The following is a 15,017-nucleotide window of genomic DNA, read 5'->3' as shown; positions in this document are numbered from 1 at the left end:
TGCTCAAAGCTTAAACATGACTAGCACAGTTACTTTTCGACAACGCTTTCGTATTTGAATTTTTGTACTGCTTACAAGTAGGTCAAACCGTGGGAGAACGCCGGGGTTGCGCGTGACGTCAAAAGCACGAGCCAATCAGAAACTTCGAAACTTCTTGGTGGCATACACGCAAGTTTGAAGGCGGCGGAGTCTCCACGACTAACCCTCTACTGAAATAGTGCTTGCCAACTCATTTTAAAGTTGCATCAAACGTTAAAACAGACAGAAATGAAAGGTAAGATTCTGTTACGTATATCTGGGGGATTTATAGTGGTACGATAATTGTTTGTAATCCACAAACAACGAAAACATATCTTCGATGATGACTTATCCGAAATCAGTGGGTTCCCTCCTCAATTTCATTTTATCGCGTATACGATGCATGCTTGAAATAGTATCTGAGTGTATTTATTTTTCGATATAATCCTGTAGTTTAACTTTTAAAACGTGAACAACGCTGATGCAAATCGACTGGACATTGATTTAGATGTGACGAGACCTTATTTTGTTAAACAGAAAGTTTTGGCGGCCAACAACCATATATAATGTAGACACCATGTACTCGCAGACATTACTTATTCGGTGTCTAAATATACTGCCCACTTACTGCTTTCCAAACGTACCTGTTGAGGCATGCTTTCACAGAGTATAATAATTCCAGTTGCTATCAGCCAACGCCAAAAATAACATTTGTATACCAGTTTCAAATTCCTTACACTGACTTGTGTGTGCATGCTCTCTTGGCCTCAACAGTGGCCAGTTGGCAATCTTTAGAATTATACAACCAGTTCAGACATTGTATAAAATTAGTTCATGGGCATTTCCCTGAAATGCTAGATCTTTTGTTAGACATAAAATTAGAAAACAACTGCTAAATCAAAATCAAGTACATGTAATCAAGTACTTGTCAGTAAACATGCACCTGTTGCTTAATATGGATGGACATTGGCATTGCTACCCTTTTGCAAATTGGATTACCAGCTCATTTCAATCTGAATTTAAAAATGACAGCTGTATAACTACCAGTGCAGGTTATAAATGGGACACATTTTGTTTGAACAGTGAGTACTGACATAGTATTACTATTACTAGACCTTTGATAGGAAGGGTACACTGAGTATATTAATTGCTTTACTATCTAAGCTAGACGTATAAATAAAGAAAAGAGGCAGTCAAGGTTTTGAAAGGATTTTGTTCCATTAATGCAAGTTGATTTTTGTTTGTGTTTTTCCTCCTAATGATTATTCTCAGGAAGCTATGTTTACCAATGTGTTTAATGCCACATATGTATTTTTCCCTTGTTTGTTGTTTCTTTGAAATGCTGATATTTTTTCAGCCTGGAAAGCACATATTTCATTCAATCTTCTTAATGCATTTAACATAAATGTTTATCTGTTGAGCAGAAATAAATATATAATAATTCAGTGTGCAAGGCTTAAAGCACTATTTACCCTGTCATAGGATTTACACCCTGACTTTCTGGAAGCTAGCTTTACAATTATTGAGAGAACATTCATAAATTCATAAGATGTCAAGATAGTGTATGATTAAGACCTTATGGCAGCTGACTATTTTTAGAACAAAATATCAGAAAAATCCGAACACATTTGGAAGTATATAACGTTCTAGAAACCTTTCATTTGTTGAATGAGAGTGATTAGCAATTTAATTCTGATAAGCAACGGTCCAATTCATTATTTTAACGTTGAAAGAATTTTGTTTCAAGTGGAAAGTGAAAACGAAACCATTATATATATATAGATACATAGCTCGATCGGCGGCTTTTGCTGTTTTCAGAGCGTTGAGTAGCCAGTAATGGTCGAATGTTAAGACGTAGATCATAATTATATACTGCCTGACTCAAAAAAACAAACAAACAAACGATGTAATCTTGGTGTATTGTATCCTACACAAATAGATCGCTAATAACGACATTGTACCTCTTTCCTGTTTCGCTTTAATTTCTTCCATTGTTTATTAAGCCGGAAACCTGTTAGTACATGTTTGGCAAAATAGGACCTAACAAATAGTTCTGCAGATTACCTCGTTTGTCATGAAATAGACGCTTCGATCGAACAAGTCTTGACGCGATCTTTCACGTGTTACTCTTGACATTGAGTGGCAACAAGTGATTCGTCGAGATCTCACTGCTCTTTATAACATGTTGTTTGATTGGATAGCCTCGAAACCGTTGCTACGCAACAGGCGTCTGTTCTAATAATAGCAGTAACACATGGCAGGGAAGTGAAAGAAACGTAGACAGCGCTCTAGTTCCGGCCAACCATAAGAAACAACGAAGATGTGCATAGAGTATCAGAACTAGAAATAGATAATTATTTTTTATTCGGTAAGATATCAGAGTAGCTTTGCTAATGCTAGGTATGTTAAAAGATTGTAGACCTGCAACGTTTAGTTCCTAAAGATTACTTCCTCATCATGCATCGGTTATCAGTGTATATGATTCTCGATGACAATTGTTTTTAACCATTGTTTTGGTGCATACGATTTTAATATTTTTCAATCTTCAATGCTGTAATGAAAAACTTGAGTTTGTTTTGTAACCTTTTTTAAAAAAAAAAACCTTTAAATAAAAGTAATTAACAAATCAGCAGATAAGTAGTTATAATTTACTAACAATATAACCAAGCTATTAATCTCAATTTAAAAAGGTAAAATTTATACATAAAGAGAAACATTCTTTGGTTAAATTGTGCAGCATTGAAAGGGATAGGCAGTTTGCAGCATTCTCCAGACAGCGGGTTCATTCCAGTGGCAAGTGCGATGCGGCCACGGACACGAAGCAGTGTCACCATATGGCATCTTCCTGATGAGCTTTTGGTGCATATTTTAAAGGGCATGCACATACGAGATCTGCTGACACTTAAGCAGGTTAGCTAAATTGACATTTAAAAAAATAAATTGCAGAGACAAAGAACAAGATGCAAATAAATTGGAAACAAATCACTATCTGCCAAGGACATGATATTGATTTTATCAGAAAGTTTTTAAAATGCTGATAGTGTCAAAGCATTTACAATATAACTTTATTCATCCTCAAGGGCAATTATTTACATATCTTTTTCAAATATAGAAGTGGTTGATTTCTTATTGAAATGTAACATGTAATTGATGCTTGTAGACTCATCCACGATTCCAACAAATAGTTGATTCAAACCAGTATTTGTGGACATTTGCAAGTTTCTTTGACTCATGGCCTTCACTAGCCAACCTTGCTCACTATAACAGGTAAACGCCTTTTATAAAAGTTGTATCCAAATTATACAAAAATGTTGGATAATTTTTAATTTATGTCATACTTTTCTATACATATATACTAAAAATATGTGTACATGCTTAAAGTACTTATGAGTGAGGCTGAAAGTGCCAGTATAGCTAATGAGAAATGGATAGATAAGATTGAGATTTTGATGTTCTTTGTTTTTCCTACTCATTTTATATTGTATTTAATTTTTGACACCTTTTAAACCATATCCAGCCATGTATTAGAAAACGTTTCTTGCCTGTAAAGATTTTTTTTCCCTTATCATATCTGCACTCTTTAGCACTGTTTCAGGTTCAGAATAATTATCTGATTTTTTTTTTTTAAACTTACAGTGCTGCAAAACATGGAAATTTAGAAGCACTGATAAAACTTGGAGTAGCTTATCTCTACAATGAAGGATGTGAGTAAGCACATTATATGTAATATACTCATTGAGTGGTAGGGAGACACATTTTAATTTAAAAAGTAAAGAACATTGTAGATTTATTTCTCTTTTGCAGAAATATATATTGCAAAGATACATGTTGATTATATTCAGCTTTATGAGTCTTCCAGTTAGCTATTGGTTTGTTCAGTGTGTTTGTACTACAGGAAAAGTAATTGTTAAAACTACTTGAATAATATTTACAGAATAAAAGCAGAGCCTATATAACTTGTCTTTCAGTGTCCAGCACTCTGGAGGAAGATAAGGATATTGCAGTGAGTGGACGTTTGGCTGCAGAATATTTTTGCAAAGTTGAAGAGATCTCTGGTTCAATAGCACCTTTTACCTGGCTCTTCATTCGACCCCCTTGGTCTGCTAGTGGGGCCTGCTGCAAAGCTTGTGTGTTTGAGACCATGAAAACTCATGCAGATAAGGTACATTTCACTGTCCTTAGTTTATTCCTTGTTACTCTTTGAGGAGTATAGGGCTACAACTCACTAAGTCATTACAGACCATAAATTTTGTGGCCTCTATCGAGTCTCTCGGTGTCACATATCAGATATTCAACAAGCTCCGATGTTTGGAATTCTCTTCCCCTTTCTATTGCATACACGAGAGTACTGTTACACTCACTCCTCAGTTCTTCATCCATGCACTTAGTTCATGTTTTTGTCATGGTGTCATATATTTGCTTATGTTTATGTTTCTTGTATGGTTGAGTGTTGGCTTGATTGTAAACTTCTGTGCAGTGTATTGAGATTCAATACACATGGGGAAATCTGCCAAATTTTATCATCATTACCGTCATATTACAATATATCTGGTTTGAATTACCTTTGAGATTTTTCTTGTTGGCTTGGTACTGTGAAGAGAATCCACTAGATATTTTTTATAATTGTTTTGGCAGAATCCAAGCAGAGATATTGCAGTGTGTGTTGCACAAACATTATCACTTCTTGGTCAAGAGAATGAGGCATGTGGTTATCTCGAAAAAGCCATTGAACGCGGCTCTGACAAAGCAATGTTCTTGCAGTGGCTTCGAAAGCATCCAACATCGGTATGTATCCATTTTCTTAAATCCAAGTGTCCTTACTTGACTTTTAAATCAATAAGATTTGCGATTATTTTTTTCATTTGTTAGAACAAATAAACCATGTAAGATATCATTTATATAAACAACTATATTTTAATCTTACCCGGGAATATGGTATCATTTCTTTGAAGTATGGATTTGAGAAACCAAACACACAGTTAAGTATTTGTTCACTTGCATGAACTAGTGACAACTCTCCCATAATGTATTTAAAGCTTCTCTTGATTAAACTATATTTGAAATTGGCACTATGATTCCTTTGCAGTTCATCTTTGAGGCATAATCTAGTAGTATTTTGTAATGTTGTATGCTTGCTTTTGTATTAAATATTTTGACAAATATTTCTTTGTGCAGGAGTTTGAAAAGGCAAAAGAGGTGGAGGCAATCAGACAACTTCGAAGTATAGCAAACGCAGGAAATTTAGAAGCTCGCATGATACTGTGCCATTGCTACAGCCTTAGGCAGTTTGGAGGAATAGCACAAACACAAGCCTTTTCATTTTCTCAGGAAGTTTTTCAGTCATCCTCTCCACTTGGATTTCTTCATATTTTTTCTGGTATTCGTGATCTTACACCATCTATGAGGTATGATGATCCATAATCTCACGACTGTATTTGTGTGTTTATGGTGTCTGATAAGATGGGGGTTTTTTCCTAGTCTTGTTTTCATTCTTTTTCTTGCTTCTGCAAGACCAGATTCCCCTTTCTCCCTTTAGAAAGTTACATGTCGGGGATATTGAATGGTTTTTAGAATGAATGTGTGCGTAAAATATGCACACGTGCACAAGAATAAATACTGGATTCTTTTATAGATATATCCTGGTTGATTGGCTTGTGGAGGTTGCCTGCATGAAGAATTTTTCAACTCTCACCCTGCACAATGCAGTTTCAATAGTTGACCACTTCCTGGCTGTGCGAGATGTACCTCGGTCTAAACTCCAGCTGCTGGGAGTTTCAGCAATGGTAATTTCTTCCAGGTAACAAAATATTTTTTTTTATATTGTATGATGTGTGAGAGAGTGTGTTGTTGTTTTTTGGACATGTTTATACATAAATGCAAGTTTGTGTACACGTTTATGTTGATACCTGTTCGTGCACATGTGTATGTGTATGTCGCCAGAATTTATTCCCTTTAATCTCTTACATAATCTTCCCTCTAGTGTCCTGGCATGTCATCATACCTGTAATTGCCCTTGGGGATTAATAAAGTTGTATTGTATTATATTGTATTGTGCTTGCATGTAAAATTCAATCACATTAGTGAGTTATCATTATTTATGACACTTTTTTCCCTACCTTTTTAACAGGTATCTTGGCACAGATATTGTTACCATCCGTGAAGCAGCTTGGTTGACAGATAACACTTACAAGTATGAGGATGTTGTCAGGATGATGGGCGAAATTATCGCAACTCTTGGTGGTAAAGTGAGAGTGAGTACATTTTAACAAGTATTTTGCCTTATCCAAATCTGTGCAATTGAAAATAAGCATTTACTTTAGAATCTGGTGCATCGGTTAGTGATTTGAAGCTATTAAACTATGGAAGATACTTTTTTTTTTTTTTAAGAACAGCCAGATTTCATTATTTCTCTAGATAATCTTTCCTCACATTTTTAGTTTTAAATTTCTGTTTTAAGAAAAATTAGATTTTTCTTTCAGTTTCCCACAAGCTCCGATTTTGTGCGAGTGCTGGCCCCCTTGGCACAGCTGGAAGAGAGAGGAGTGTGCCTTATAGAGTATGTGTGTGAATTAAGCATTCTTCAGGCTGAGATGGCTCAGTATAGTCCTGCAGAGATTGCAGCAAGCTGTGTCCTTCTTTCCCGACTGCTTCTTAAAGCAGGTAAGTGCTAAGAAGCCCATGTTTAAGGAACTTACAGCTGCCTGTTAAACAAAAAAATGTTATACTGACAATTATGTGAATTAAAACCATTTATTCATGACTTTACTTTTGTATGCAGGTTGTCCTTGGACAAGTGTGCTAGAAGAATTCACTGGCTTTTCATCAGAAGATCTAAGCCGATGTACTTTTCATATGCACGAAAAATGGTAAGTTATTGTATTTAATGTATTGTCATTTGGTCCTGGTTTCTATCTGATTTATCTCACTAAGCCATTAGATGTCCCGTGGTCATTGTAAAGTTTTAATGTAGTGTGCTCAAATAGTTGCTTGTTTTGGCATGCTTGAACATATATGTGTGATCACGCCCGCGAAAAACATTGTTTAACACATTCAATGTATGAAAAAGGAAACTGTAACAAGAACTAAGCTGAATGCAAGTGATGATGGAGAAAATTCTACAGCAGTGCCCTATGGTAAGTGACTCAGATCAAGGGCACTGCTGCGTGACTGTTACTTATCCACCACAACACTCTCCTGCTACAATGGTCTGGCTTGCTAGGCTGGAGTAGCAGGGGTTTGCTGTCTTGACAAGCGATGTAGATGATGATGAGAACAAGAGTCACAAGTCAAACAAGGTGTCCATGGCCATGAGAAAAACGTTAGGTGACTGGATGAGAGGTCAAGTATATCCCTTGATGTAGTTCTCGCTTAACATATTGATCATTGGATGGTGGTGACAGTGGAAGCAGTGACAATCATGATGACTGATTAAGTTGAGGTAATCCAGGTAGAAGGAGTAATATTGATAATGGCAATAGTGAGGATTCAGCAATTGTATAATAGATGAGAAAGGATAGGCCTCCCCTGCAAGACAATTACTCATCATAAATTGCAGGATAGTGAATAGACAGCAACACAATCAGTGACTCTTGTCGTGTCCCTTACTTTGGGAAAAACTGCACAGAACTTTTCAAGTGGATTAGAAAAAAAATTGTTCGTCCAAATTTCTTGCATTCAACTAGGCTGTTAAATAGAACATCACAATTAATGACTGTTAATGGCCAGAGTCACTGCTCATCCTCAAATGCTAAACGTTATTCACCCTTTCACATCAACACTCACACACTTTGCCTCATGGTTAACCAACGACTTGATGTTAAACTGTCACTAGTTGAAAGATGGTTGATGGTCAAAAATGTTTCAGGCATCCTTCCGTTCTTCGCTACCGTTAGCGTGTAGGTCGGTACTCATGTACAGTTTTCTCTGCCATTGTGTACTTGGGAAGTCGTTTCCTACCTTATCTGGCTAGCACTTCCCAAGTAACAGCCAATCAGGATGCCTAGTAACATTGTTGCTTTACTTAGCAACGCTTACACTAGTAGAATCTATGCCAACTAACTCACTCCATTATGTAAGTCGGCATGGATTGTTTCTTTATTTAACCAAGTTGGACAGTATTGTACCATGCCATGATGCCTCTCTCGTGACTGCCCTATGATCGTGGATACAGATCTAATCACTAAAAATCAAAACATTTGACCAAACAATATGACAATGTGTATTTGAGCCGTGAAACGTTACAGTCATCGTGCAACATTTCATGTTGGAAGTGTGCTTTACATCTAAGAGATATAGTCATCAGTATAAATCAGTTCATGAAGTGTCATATCTTGACATAATATTTTTTCGATTATTTATTATTGTACCAAAACAGCTACTGTGAAATCTGAAATACATTAAATGTTTTATATATATATATATTCTTGTATTTCTTTTGCAGTTTTCTTGAGGGTTCTGTTGTCGATCACAGATCTGTTACACTTAGAGCTGTCAAACAGCGTTATAGTGATGATCGCTTCCATAGAGTAGCAGAAATTGAGGTTTGTGTTAACTCAAATTTCTGCTCAAACTCTTCTTTTTTTTTTTTGAAATGACAGAAGTCTGCACAAGTTGATAAATTTTTAAAGGAGGAATATAGCTCGTTTTATTTGAGACGATGCAATGTTGTTTTGACTAACATAAGATTACATTACAATTACATTAACATTAAAATAAAACAAAACAGATCTTCTTAGGTTGACATTGCATCTCATTTTTGGTTGCAAAACTTGGGACAGATAAACTTTACTGAACCTGTGAATATGTGAGCTAGCAAACACCAGTGTGTTGAAAAATTATCCCCGAGAAAGTGCCTACGTTTTAGGATGTTTAGCTGTGATATGCTTTTGGTTTATGCTTAAATATATTATGTTTGAGAATATGTAGAAAGATATATACATACTTTGTGCTTTTATGAATTTCATTCCTTTGGATTATTGATATTTTTTTTATTATTATTCTCTGTCTTATAGATTATAAGTTATGAAGAGCTGTGTACCATGTTGGGAGTAACAGATCATATATTGCAAGGAGCAGACATCAAGCTTAAGTTTCGCAACACAGATGAACTTATAGTTTCACCTTCTCGTGGTCGAAGTCGGCGGTACAGGCGGTATGTCATTAGCCATTTGCCTGAACATATTGAGTTCTTTTTTTTTTTTTAAAGTTATTAAAGCTCAGTAAACTGAAGCTGAATGTAGGTGATAGTTTTATTTATTTTTTGCAGCCTTCCTTTGATTGAAAAAGCATGGTAATAAAATAAATTATTCATAAAATTTTTTTCTTTGCAGAACTGTCCAAGCACTGAAACGAGAAGAAGCTTCTACTCCGCCCCTTGAATTGTCAGGGTATGAAGGAGACCACGAAGATGAAAGTGGAGTTTCATTTGACCACAGTGGTAAGCTTGTGTGTGCATGTGCAGGTGCAAGCATGTGTAATGTACTGTCCTGTCTACTTAACATCATATAATAATCTTGTATATCAAATATAATATAAATTTGTGTATTTCTTTATGCTACAACAATGTTACTGACACTCAGGAATGTCTTGGTTGATATTTTGACCAGTCCAGTCACTTTCTTCTGTTTTGCAGACTCTTGTAGCATTAAAAGTGAGGATGTTGATTCAGAAGTGAGAATGGATGCAGACACAGACACACCGCTTATGTGTCTGTCTGCGTCATGTCTGGGAGGACCTCATCCAGGGGCTGGTGGAATTCATATATCTTTCACATCTCCACCTATAGTGCCAGCATCAAATTGCTCCTGCAGTGTCTCAAGCTTCTCATCTGGTGTGTGTTCGTTGAATTCACCTAGCAGCTCAAGTCCTGAGAGACGGGTCAAGTACTTTAGGAGCAGTACATGTGATAAAAGCAGTGTGAACTTTTTTCTTGAGGATTCCAGCCCCAGTGAGGAAGACAGTGGTGCTGGTGTAGTTAATGAGGAGATAAAAATTGGCAGGAAGACTCCTAGAACTCCAACAAAAATGACATCTCCTAATGCCCTGCGCAGAAAAAGTCGAAAAAGAAATCTGTCTCAAAGTATATCATGAAAGCATTGTTTTAACTGTTTGCTTGTTTAAAGGAGTGAGGTTGGATTAAAGGATGTGTGATAGTACATGAGTATAGGCCATCGGATCTCCATTTATACTTTTTTTCCTGAACAGAAACTTATGTTGAAAGTAGATTGACTCTCATCTAGTTTGAAGATGGAAATCAACTAGCAATGATAGATTTCCTACATATGACATAGTTTTATAATTGTAAAATTCAACCCTTGATATTTTGAAGGAATTTGTGTAAACGCAAGTATTATAAATGATGTAAACATGAATCTTAACAGATTTTTGTCCCTTCCAGTCATTCCCACCCACCCTCCCTAAGAGAAGTAGTTTACAATCAGTGATTGAGAGTGTGAATCTTGGCTGGAACTTCCAATGATTATCAATGCAAGCTTGATGGGTCCAAAGTTTTCCCTCCAAACTGCTGCATAATTGTATTTTTGAAAGAAGACATTTATTTATTTTATACTTTTTATTTTTTGTTTTTATTTTTACCTTAAAATTATGATATTACTAGCAGATAAGGACTGTTGCAACTTGGTGACTGCTAAGGTGTATGATTGGTACAACTATTTTGTGGAATCAAAGGCCATTGCAAGGCCAGACCCAACCTTTTTGCATGGATCTGCACCAGTCAGATCTTCAGGTTTTGATTCAGGGAGTCACATCAACTGTGATCCTCCAGTAAAAACTTTTTTTTGGCCAAGCTTGGGAAATCAGATTAGAATTTCCATTTCTGCCTATCAAATCATGGTTACCACATTGAACTGCTCAGAAATCTGTTCAAGTTGTATATGTATTTGATTGTGCTGTGTTGTGTTTAACTTCATTTGAGGATTTTGGAGCTGTAGTAATTGCGTAGTCATTGTATTTAACTTCTATTAGGTAATAATTGTTTTTGTATGCATGTAGGATTTACCAGAGTGGTTTTGTTCATTACAAGACATCAAAAATATGAGCAGGTGAACTATATTTTTGTTGTTAAATTTGTGTCACTATAGAAGAGTGCTTGGTATAGAAATGCCAGATTAAACTCATCTCCCAGCTGTGTCTTGATGACAAATATTATATAGATTGTGCAGCATGGTGACAGCAGCATATCAAGATGGGATAATATAGTGTAATTTGATTTAAAAAAAAGAAAATCACATTTTTGAGATTGATATACATAAATTTTAATTCTGAAATACTTCTTCTGCTGTTCCTTCCTTGGTTTAACTCAAAATGCTGAAAAAAAGTTTTATTATTAGATAATGTTGCTAAGTGAACTACTTCTGAAGATCATTAAAAATATTTTTATGAAATGGGTAAATCTAAATAAAAAGGCATGTATCCTTACATTTGAAACTGCCAAACTTTGCCTATCCAAAGAACACAAAGTTGACTATACTGGGCAGTTGCATTTTTAGATTTTCTGCTTTTTTTTTAACGCTTTCTTCTTTTCTATTTTGCCTCTTTCTCAGTTTTACCTTTTGCTATTTTCCAGCTTTAATAACACTGTAATTGATAACAAAAGAGCTAAGAAAATTTAAAGCTGTTTGTTTATACGTTGTTCTTTAAAATTACACAGCAACATAAACCAGGCTTCTTAGACACTGAATTATAATGTTTCAGTTGTAATTTTTTCAGTTTTGTTATGTCAAAAAAAGTGGACAATTCACAAAATAGTTGTGAAAGAAATCGCATTCCACAGCAGGAGAACAGGCATTGTATGCAATAACGTGTACTATGCAGCATGGTTATGATGTTATTTAATTTAGACATTTTTTGCTTAGTAGCAGTTTTAAATTATTTCCTTGGCAACAATGGTTACTGTCGCAAGAAACTATTCTTTTCCTCTTCTTAACATACCTGATTGATAGATACACAATAGGACAGTTGACAAGTGACCTAGTAATATCATCTCTCTCATTTCACATCCTATGTCCATCTGCTGAAAGTGACCTGGTTTCGTTTTTTTTACATTATTGGCAAGTGTTTGTAGTTCTAATTATTGGGTTTGTGAACAATGATTTGAGTGTATGAGCTTGTGGATATATGGATGTATCTGTAACTATAATTTGTATTTTTACCCATCTGTGTGAAGGTATCATTTCAAATTTGGATCTTTTCTTTGAAAGATACTTATTTGAAATTCCACTATGGCATTCAGTTTATAGTTAAATGTTTTAAGATGTAGATGCTTGTTGCAGGCAGTAAATGTACTTGAGCAGGAATGTTTTCAGCAGCCTTATTTATTCCCACTGTTATGTCTGCTGTAAACTTCCAATCTTCCCATACACTTTTATGATCTGACCTGCTCATCAAATAAACTTCTCAGTAGATGTATGCCAGGCATTCCAGTATTATTTTGCTTACAAGACCCTGTGGTCTCAGCTTGCAACTGTTTATCATATTCAGCTCAAGTATCTCTGAGAACCAGAGATATATGCCCATAAAGAATTATAATGGTGTTAAAATGGCAGCATTTGAAACTTAAATCTCTTTTTGTAACTGAATGCTGATTTTCCATGCCTTTCATAAATTGAGGTATGTGAAGTATCTATTCTACACTAATGTTTCTGGAGCTTTATAGAATTTGGTTACCACAGGCAACAGTGTCCAGACTTATTCCCGTTGTATTAGCAAATTTCTCACAACATTGTCTGCATAAAGCATATTGGCGTACTCTGTGACCTCAAAGGGGAATGTTATATGTTGACTTTAATGCCAAAATATCATTTTGGCTCATGTTTTAGTTGGAATATTGGTTATGTATATTGAGTCACTTGAAGATATGTATGTTATAAACCTGAAATCTGAAGCAGGAATACATGTTACAAAGATGGTAAATATTCATTCTGTTAATAGTGGGTTGGTTTGTTTAGTTTTTTTAATAAAAGAGGTTTTGTAGGACTTTACATAGAAATTTGTGCAAAAGTAATAATGAGATAAAAAAAAGGTAAGATAGGGATAATGTGCATTATGTTTCAAGAAAAACTCAAAAGTTGAAAATGAAATGAATTTTCTAGAAGGAATGTTTTCTTTCCAGGTTATTGTAAACAAAGGGTCACTATTTTGAATATCCCCTCTCCACCTCCCCTCCCACCTCTCCTTTATCCCCCAGCTAACATCTTATTTTATTTTAGAGACCGTTTGTTAAAATTAGTAAAGCCTTGAGAGTACTATTTCACATGGTCAAAGGCTGGTAATCAAAATGTGGGACTTTTACAACTGTGATGTATGTGAAAAATATGAAGAATTAAGGATACTACAACCTTGGCCATTTTCATTAACTTGGTGTGAATTTGTATATAATTTGCCTGTTAACAAGTCACAAAAAAATGGGGCAATAAGGAGAACGCATAAGTGTAGGCAGATAGTTTAGTTGCTCATGATATGCTTATTTAATTGTGAGAATTCATTACTGTTGATGTTTTAGAAACTCATAAGGAAATGCTAAATCTAGCTCAACAGTAAATATCGTTATATTGTTTAGAAGTTTTCCATGTATATTGTAATTTTACAAAATAAAAAGTACAAAAAGTTTATATAAATATATCAAAAGGCTTAAGCTTGCAAGGCCAGTCATTATACAATTTCTGCTAAGAAATGCTTTTTCTCCTACCAGATGCTTTATGTGTATGTCAGCTTTTGTTTCAAGAATTGTCACCAAGCATCATGTGATAAAGAACTTTTTAGCTCTGACTTTGCTACCAGTCGTGATAAAAAAAGAGGAAAACTGACACATCTCCCGTCATCTCGTCACTTTGCTTTATGTGACCACAGGTGTGGTCTGATTTTGGGGGCTTTTGAGAGACTGGAATTGTACTGATGAATATCTGTGAGTAAAGGCCTCATGTAAATATGATGCTTTTTTAAAATTTTGCTGCATCACCAGTCTTCCATCTTACCTCATTGTCAGCGTGTTCCTTCTCTGTAAGTAGGAGAGCACATTATCACCAAAGACAAGATATTCCCAATCTAAACTTTTTTGGGGAAGAGGAAAATTTAGACTCTTTATCTCTTCATGTTTATTTCTTTAATATCCTGCAGAACTTGCTGAAAAATTGAATGTGGCAAGTGTAAGTGTTCAAATTGTTGGCTTGGAGCTATTAAATTATATCTGAAAAAAAGCTTAAAGAGCTACATAAATGTTTACTTTGAAATGATTCAGTCAGTACTGTTTGTCTCATGACTTTCACACAACAAACCTCATGAGCATACAAGCTCAAGTCTCCTGTGATACAAAGTAACACCTGAAACTGTTTCATGTTTCATAATCATACATCAGTGTTGTCACCAGTTGTTCATGAATGTAATTCTTGACAGTCATCAGCAGATTTGCTACATCTGGAGATTAGACCTATATGATCATGAACATTTAAAAGAAAAAAAAAAGAATCCACTGCCTAATGTGAAGTCATCAACAGTGTCTTGCATTTTAATGTATGTAACAAGCAACAGGTAATGGTAATGAAGTGTGGAAGGATATGGAAGTCAGGAGATTTATTTTTTCAAATGTCATCAAATTGTGAATAAACTGCACATGATACAGTGCTTTTGTTGGAGGTAGCTACAAATGACTGCCTTCTAGATCTGTCTGGGAGATGTGCAAACATTCACAAATTTTTGTGTATTAAAATATATTAAAAAAAAAATCATTAAAACAATGAGTTGTGACTTTTTTCCTCCCACTTACAATTGACTATTAAATTAGAAATTTAAGTTTAAAGATGGTGACCGAATGCAGGAGTTCATTACACCTAGAAATTTTACTTACACATACCGTTGAACCCATGTATTATGGATGTAAGTATTGTAATGAACTTATTTGCAGAAAAGTGTTCCAATGGTAGTAATCATATTTTCATTATTCTTATGAGGATAATTCCTGAATCCTGCTTACTGGCTAAACCCAA

General features: G+C 35.2%; 1 protein-coding gene across 3 annotated transcripts; it reads left to right on the top strand.

The window, feature by feature from the left end:
• Positions 1-117: 117 nt before the first annotated feature.
• Positions 118-14,742, top strand: LOC112564092 (cyclin-F-like). 3 transcript variants are annotated; one of them, XM_025238700.1, is made up of 15 exons: positions 118-274; positions 2,756-2,928; positions 3,179-3,285; positions 3,655-3,722; positions 3,987-4,180; positions 4,654-4,803; positions 5,194-5,423; positions 5,651-5,815; positions 6,146-6,269; positions 6,498-6,678; positions 6,797-6,884; positions 8,459-8,558; positions 9,030-9,169; positions 9,348-9,454; positions 9,650-14,742. In XM_025238700.1, the coding sequence occupies exons 1-15, from the start codon at positions 268-270 to the stop codon at positions 10,105-10,107; spliced, it is 2,292 nt and encodes a 763-aa protein (XP_025094485.1). In that variant the 5' UTR covers positions 118-267; the 3' UTR covers positions 10,108-14,742. The 3 variants fall into 3 exon arrangements, with proteins under 3 accessions (XP_025094485.1, XP_025094476.1, XP_025094493.1); XM_025238691.1 differs by lacking the exon at positions 118-274 and adding an exon at positions 785-1,100; XM_025238708.1 differs by lacking the exon at positions 118-274 and adding an exon at positions 1,578-2,386.
• Positions 14,743-15,017: the final 275 nt, after the last annotated feature.

The sequence above is a fragment of the Pomacea canaliculata genome, linkage group LG1, assembly GCF_003073045.1.
Source record: "Pomacea canaliculata isolate SZHN2017 linkage group LG1, ASM307304v1, whole genome shotgun sequence".
Lineage (NCBI taxonomy): Eukaryota > Metazoa > Mollusca > Gastropoda > Architaenioglossa > Ampullariidae > Pomacea > Pomacea canaliculata.
Note: the sequence above shows the minus strand (reverse complement) of the source record. Positions and strands in the feature narration are given on the sequence as shown.